This window comes from Brassica napus, chromosome C9 (assembly GCF_020379485.1).
Source record: "Brassica napus cultivar Da-Ae chromosome C9, Da-Ae, whole genome shotgun sequence".
Taxonomy (NCBI): domain Eukaryota; kingdom Viridiplantae; phylum Streptophyta; class Magnoliopsida; order Brassicales; family Brassicaceae; genus Brassica; species Brassica napus.
This window is the reverse complement of record NC_063452.1, coordinates 45,461,863-45,469,016: the sequence shown is the minus strand read 5'-3', so window position 1 is coordinate 45,469,016 and position 7,154 is coordinate 45,461,863. Positions and strand designations below refer to the sequence as shown.

Genomic DNA, 7,154 nt, shown 5'->3' with positions numbered 1-7,154 from the left:
CTCAAAAACTTTTGTGCCATGAGTGTAAGACAATTTGGTCGACATGTCAAAACGTTTCGAACAGATAATGGAACAGAGTTTATGGTACTTAAATCATACTTTCGACAGGAGGGATCCATCATCAAACCTCATCTGTTGACACACCACAGCAAAATGGCCGTGTGGAGAGAAAACATCGCCATATACTCAACGTAGCTCGGGCCTGTCTCTTTCAAGCTCAACTACCTGTGACGTTTTGGGGCCAAAGCATTCTCACAGCTGCTCACTTAATAAACCTTACCCCTACACGATTGTTAAACGGACGAACACCTTACGAATTACTCCACGGCAATCCTCTGAAATATGACACTCTCCGAGTGTTTGGATGTCTGTGCTATGCTCAAAAACGGCCTCGCAGCTCAGATAAGTTCGCAGCCCGGAGTAGAAAATGCGTGTTCCTTGGCTATCCATATGGTAAGAAGGCCTGGAATGTATATGATCTCGAGGAAAACGTTCTTTTCACAAGCCGTGATGTGGTGTTCTTCGAAGATCAATTCCCTGGCTTACCCCTACAGCAGCACAACTCACCTACCATGCCTCAACCTGCACTCACGCCTGATGATTCGATCCTACCACACACACTACCCACTATCACCACTCCTCCACCCGTGCCATCTGTGCCTACTACATCATCTCCAGAACCTGAAACCTCTGTGTTACCCAGTTACACCTGAGGTCCAGAAAGATACTACTGCCAATTCCTATGCTACGCTACCACCATCTTCACCCCCTACATCACCATTATCTCCTGGAGCAACCACCACAACTACTGAACTACTTACTGAACCAACATCCCCTGGTCTACCTGAACTACTCGGACGTGGACATCGTCAACGTCAACAATCAGTTCTCCTCAAGAACTACATTATCAATTATGCTCGTAATAATACACACACTCCAGCTCTTCCTGACTCTACTCATGGTTCCTCCACGACGGTCTCAGGTAATTCCTTATACCCAATTGAAAACTATCTGTCTGACGCCAAATTCTCGTCTAGCCATAAGGTTTTGTTGCAGCAGTCTCCTCCTCGGTTGAACCAAAAACGTACGCTGAAGCTGTAGAAGATGAGATTTGGCGAGACTCCATGGTGGAGGAGCACGATGCTCACATTCTCAATGGAACATGGGAGGTGACAACACTCCCTCCAGGAAAGAAGCTGATCGGCAGCAGATGGCTCTACAAAATAAAATCCCATGCCAATGGTAAAAGAATGCGAAACAAATCCAGACTGGTTGCACTTGGGAATAGACAAAGAGAGGGCCTCGACTACACAGATACCTTTGCTCCTGTCGCAAAACCAACAACAGTTCGCATACTTCTGGAAATTGCAGCAGCTAAACAGTGGGAGGTTCACCAAATGGATGTGCATAATGCCTTTCTTCATGGAGACTTGGAAGAAGAAGTTTACATGAAACTTCCACAAGGTTTTCAAGGCTCAGACCCCACCAAAGTCGCTCGTCTACGAAAATCTATCTATGGACTCAAGCAATCTCCCCGCTGCTGGTTCTCCAAACTCAGCAAAGCTCTACTTTCTTATGGCTTCACCCAGAGTAAACCAGACTACTCTCACTTCTCCTACATACGCGATAAAATCAACCTACACATCCTAGTGTACGTTGACGACTTCATCATCACCAGCAATGACTTATCTACTCTACAAAAGTTCAAAAACTACCTCTGCGAATGCTTCCATATGAAAGATCTTGGCAAACTTAAATACTTCCTAGGCATCGAGATCGCGCGAAACAGCGAAGGCATCTTCATGTCTCAACGCAAGTACGCACTCGACATCATCACTGACTCAGGCTTACTTGGTTGCAAACCGGCGTGCTACTCCTATCGAACTAAACCATAAGCTGGCATTGGCAAACGGTACACCGTTAACTGATCCAGCTCCCTACCGTAGACTGGTTGGCCGCCTGATCTTTCTTACCTTTACTCGCCCTGAACTATGTTATGCTGTCCATATCCTATCTCAGTTCATGAAGAAGCCTCTTAAAGAACATTGGGAGGCGGCTCTCCGTGTAGTCTGTTACTTGAAGGGTTGCCCTTCTCAGGGTATTATGTTACGTTCTGACTCAGAATTACGGGTGACTGCGTACTGCGATTCAGACTGGAGTGCGTGCCCTATCACTCGTCGGTCACTGAGCTCTTATATCGTCCTTCTCGGAACGTCACCAGTGTCATGGAAGACAAAGAAACAAAACACTGTCTCGGCGTCTTCTGCAGAGGCAGAGTATCGCTCCATGGCGTACACACTGCACGAACTAAAATGGTTGAAACGAATGTTACACGCATTTGGAATTTCTACCAAAGGTCCAATGCGTATGTTCTGCGATAGTCAGACAGCTATCCACATTGCAAAGAATCCTGTCTTTCATGAGCGTACAAAGCATATAGAGAATGACTGCCATCAAGTTCGGGATGCAGTTCAAGACAAACTAATCACTACGGAACACATCTCCACCAAAGAGCAGCCAGCTGATATTCTCACCAAAGCTTTACCTTCTACTACCTTCACTTATCTTCTGTTCAAGCTGGGGATACAAGACATCTCTCCTCCAGCTTGAGGAGGGGTATAGAGATAAGGATGTTAAGTTAAAGATAATGACAAGTATATGGATATACTCATATGTTAGAGTTATCTACCTAAGTTCCTGCGTATTAGGACTTCCTCTGTTGTATATATACCGTACGTTGTACATTAATACAAGACACACTTTCTGTTCATTATATTTCGTCAAGCTTCTTTCGCAAGAAACGTTTTTTTATCTGACTTCGTATATTCTGCAGGCATTTGTGAATCTGTGATATTGTAAATTTATTTGAGATGCATGCATGCATATTTGTATATTGTAAATTCCAAACGTTTATGCAACTATAGTTTCTATATTTTTATTTGCAGTTTAAATTATGATTTTGGGTTCTCTGCAGGGAAGAGGCATGCAGAGTTAGTTTTTGGATATTCAAGAAAGTATAACACAATGGAGTAAGCCAAAAGCAGTACTTTATTGTTTTTCATTAATACATAGAATACGGTTCTTTTTTTTTTAGAAAAGGTGACTGAAAATAATAGCAAAATCTGGTGGTTTATTCAAATAGAACAACAAGAGACATATTATAACTTAAAGACTTAATCTTGCGACGGGTACGCATGTATTCCAGCTCAGTTCTTCAATCTGCGTTTTAAAGAAAGAACAAACAAAATCAGCGTAAGACTTTTTCTCTTTACTCAACCAGATTCCAATAACTTTAATGGTACTTTTGAGTATAACCATGGCAAACAGGAGGGATTTTTGGTAATGCCACAATTGGCTCCTAGAGCCTTGATTTTTGATGGGTCAATCCCGGACCTGGAGAGGAACGGGCAGAGACATTCAAGATTAGCGGCTTTGGCCACCTGGCAGCATTGGGGAGTGGGAGGTGGTGGGTTGTTTCCAGTGACAGCTGGACGGCATTTCTTCAAGTCCTTTGTGCCGACGTTACATATGCGAACGCTCTTAGCTTCTTCAATCATCATTGAAGCGGTTACAATCATCGCAAGAGCTGTGATGAGGATTTTGGTGTTGTTCTTACCCATTTCTGTCTTTTCTTTTGTTTATTTTTACCCTCTTTCTCTCTCTCAAGTTCTCAACTCTGTCGTGAAACCCTTAAATCTAATGAGCTTCTTATATAGCAACCGTAGAGCCATGTCACGGGTCTTTTGCGTCGAAAATTTGTAAGCAAACGGACCAATGTGGGTGACCTTAGTTTCATGTCTAAGTCTCCGGTAGAAATTTCTCCTTTACGAGTCTCGGTGGGTTTTGTTGGTATTGGACAATATTTTTCCAAAAGAAACTAATTGTTAAAGAAAAAAAATCAAAAGAGCACATAAAGAGAAAAGTGACCAACAAGTTCCACTAAAGAGATAAAAAACTTTATATCCTTAATTACTTTATAAATATATAAATACAAATAATTATTTAAATAAATAATAAAAAAAATGATATTTTTATTATTTTTGAATAATACTTTTTTGAGTTAGAACATTTTTTAATAAATTCTATTTCTTTTTCATTTTTTTTTTTCAAAACTCTATTTTGAATTCCTAAATTACCTCTTTAATGAAACATGTTGAAAAACTGAGCTGGAATGGCCACATGCGAAAGGCAGAGAGCACTATGGAGACTCAAGGAAACAAAGCAACAAAAACCAAAGATAATACGGTGGCTTTCGATTTGAAGCCGCTGCCATCCCAATGAAAGTTTTGAGCTGGAACTGTCGAGGAGCAGGAAGCCCCGAAACAGTTCAGAGACTAACGAAAATGCGTAAAATGTATTTTCCGGATTTTTAATTTTTGTCTGAAACTAAGCAAAAGAATGGTTACATGTTCGGTTTGAAGGATACGCTGGGATACGATAAGGTTTTTACGGTTGAGCCTCTTGGATTAAGTGGAGGCTGGGCAGTTTTTTGGAAAGGTTGTTACAAAGTTGAGGTACTATTTTCTGATAAGAGAATCATTGATCTTCGTATTGAGCTCGGTTCCCTCTTGTTTTATCTCTCCTGTGTTTATGGTGACCCTGTACGGGAAATGAGACAGTTGGTTTGGGACAAGCTCATTAGTATTGGACTCACGCGAGACAGTCCATGGTTATTGATAGGTGACTTTAATGAATTGATGAATAATAATAAGAAGCTTGGTGGGGCTTTGCGCAATGACTCTACCTTCTGGGATTTCAGAAACATGGCAGAGAACTGCAAAACAAAAGAGGTGCGATCCTCTGGAAATCAGTTGTCTTGGACTGGTTGGCGAGATCGGGTCTGGGTCCTATGCCGTCTTGACAGAAGCTTCAGCATTTTTTGCGTTCTAGCTTGAAATATATGGATATGTGTTGGGGTCAAAAACGGTTGCGACAAATTTAACATTCAAAACGTCCGAAGAAAAAAATAAAAATTTCTCCGAAGAGTACTTTTCGAAATAGATTCTTACTTACGAAAAAGCTTTACGGAAGAAAAAATCGAGATGTCCGACGAAAGCTCGAAACAGGTCGTTACGCAGCGACCGGACATCCGTCCCGCTCGGTCGCTACGTAGCGACCGAGCTCGGCCAAGCTCGGTCACTACGTAGCGACCGAGCGATCGTCCCGCTCGGTCGCTGCGTAACGACCGAGCTCGAGCCCCAGCTCGGTCGCTACTTAGCGACCGAGCGCTCATCCCGCTCGGTCGCTACGTAGCAACCAAGCTCGAGCCAAAGCTCGGTCGCTACATAGCGACCGAGCGATCGTCCCGCTCGGTCGCTACGTAGCGACCAAGCTCAAGCCAAGGCTCGGTCGCTACTTAGCGACCGAGCGCTCGTCCCGCTCGGTCGCTACGTAGCGACCGAGCTCGAGCCAAAGCTCGGTCGCTACATAGCGACCGAGCTCAAGCCAAAGCTCGGTCGCTACGTAGCGATGGAGCGATCGTCCCACTCGGTCGCTACGTAGCGACCGAGCTCGACCAAGCTCGGTTGCTACGTAGCGACCAAGAGATCGTCCCGCTCGGTCGCTACATAGCGACCGAACTCAAGCCAAGGCTCGGTCGCTACGTAGCGACCGAGCGATCGTCCCGCTCGGTCGCTACGTAGCAACCAAGCTCAAGCCAAGGCTCGGTCTCTACGTAGCGACCGATCGCTCGTCCCGCTCGTTCGCTACGTAGCGACCGAGCGATCGTCCCTCTCGGTCGCTAAGCGATCGTCCCGCTCGGTCGCTAAGCGATCGTCCCGCTCGGTCGCTACGTAGCGACCGAGCTCGGCCAAGCTCGATCGCTACGTAGCGACCGAGCTCGGCCAAGCTCGGTCGCTACGTAACGACCGAGTGATTGTCCCGCTCGGTCGCTACATAGCGACCGAGCGCTCGTCCCGCTCGGTCACTACGTAGCGACCGAGCTCGAGCCAAAGCTTGGTCGCTACGTTGTGACTGAGCTGAAGCCAAGGCTCGGTCGCTACGTAGCGACCAAGCGCTCGTCCCGCTCGGCCGCTACGTAGCAACCGGGCTCGAGCCGAAGTTCAGTCGCTGTGTAGCGATCAAACCCTTCCGAACATCGATACGACATCAATCCATGCATTCTCGTTAAACCTTCGAATGCTATCTCCCGAAGACCGTAGCAAGCTCAGTCCATGTTTTCCGCTATTCAAATCCTTCAATCAAACTTCGCGGATTAGAAACCGCGGAAAGTTCGTTCTTTATCGAAAAGAATTCGTAGTAAACGTGTCGAGTCGGAAGATGGCCCAAAGGGATCTAAAACACGACTCGAGGCCCATCCTACGATTTCTTAACCAAAAGCCCGTAAACCGCAGCACGGTTTACGCTTGGTCCACAAGGAAGGATAAATGTCAAGTTTCCGCGGATAAATACGGAAGTTTTGAAGATAATTGGAAGATCGGGAAAAATGGAATATCTCCATTTTTATGCTATGAGGGCTTAAGGGCAGAAGAGTAAAAGCGTGAACCGACCTTGGAGCTAGTATATAAGGAGTCCTAGGCGAGAGCATGGGGGAGGATTTTTCAGAGCAAACTTAGCACTTAGAGCAATTTAGGCAATTTTCCGTTTTTGTTATTTCGAGCTGCGACTCAATTAGGTTTAGCCGTCTTAAGGTTGCAAGAACTAGGAATCTCGCCGACAGCTCTCGAGCCTAGGCTTATACCTTGTTGTAAACGCTCATACGCAGATTCGGAATAAGATCTACTTTGCTCTCTTTTTCGATTTCTTATTCTTATCGTTGTTATTCCCGTGTTCTGATTGCTTGACGTGTGGTAATTAGCAGATATCCGGGTCCTCTGGGAAATTAGGGTTTTCCTTGTTTCCTTATTTAAACGGAAATCGACAGTGCGAATTTTGGTTCCCACAGTTTGGCGCTAGAAGGAGGGGGCAGTACGGATCAATCTAACCCGCAAAAGCCACTCAACGATCAGAAACGATATGCAAGACTCGACGTGCGCGAACGTCATCTCATTCAAGGGGGGGGGGGGGGAGCAACGGTCGATCGGGCCAAACCTCGAAACGACCTCCTTGTCATCGAGTTGACGATTCGAGATATCGACGTCGCTAGGGTGCTTATCGACACCGGTAGTTCGGCCGATATCATCTTCAAAGAAACG

General features: G+C 45.4%; 1 protein-coding gene across 2 annotated transcripts; it reads right to left on the bottom strand.

The window, feature by feature from the left end:
• Positions 1–3,030: 3,030 nt before the first annotated feature.
• Positions 3,031–3,777, bottom strand: LOC106417714 (putative lipid-transfer protein DIR1). 2 transcript variants are annotated; one of them, XM_013858488.3, is made up of 2 exons: positions 3,303–3,777; positions 3,031–3,219 (listed from the first exon to the last, which is right to left on the bottom strand). In XM_013858488.3, exons 1-2 carry the CDS (start codon positions 3,618–3,620, stop codon positions 3,166–3,168), a joined length of 372 nt encoding a protein of 123 aa, XP_013713942.1. In that variant the 5' UTR covers positions 3,621–3,777; the 3' UTR covers positions 3,031–3,165. The 2 variants fall into 2 exon arrangements, with proteins under 2 accessions (XP_013713942.1, XP_013713943.1); XM_013858489.3 differs by having other exon boundaries at positions 3,316–3,707.
• Between the last annotated feature and the right edge of the window lie 3,377 nt (positions 3,778–7,154).

Excerpts from the sequence above, each read along its gene's own strand:
- LOC106417714 (XM_013858488.3), bottom strand. The coding sequence starts at position 3,620 with ATGGGTAAGAACAACACCAAAATCCTCATCACAGCTCTTGCGATGATT. Across the intron at positions 3,220-3,302 it reads TGCCATGGTTATACTCAAAA|ATTGAAGAACTGAGCTGGAA; the intron begins GTACCATTAAAG and ends TTTAAAACGCAG.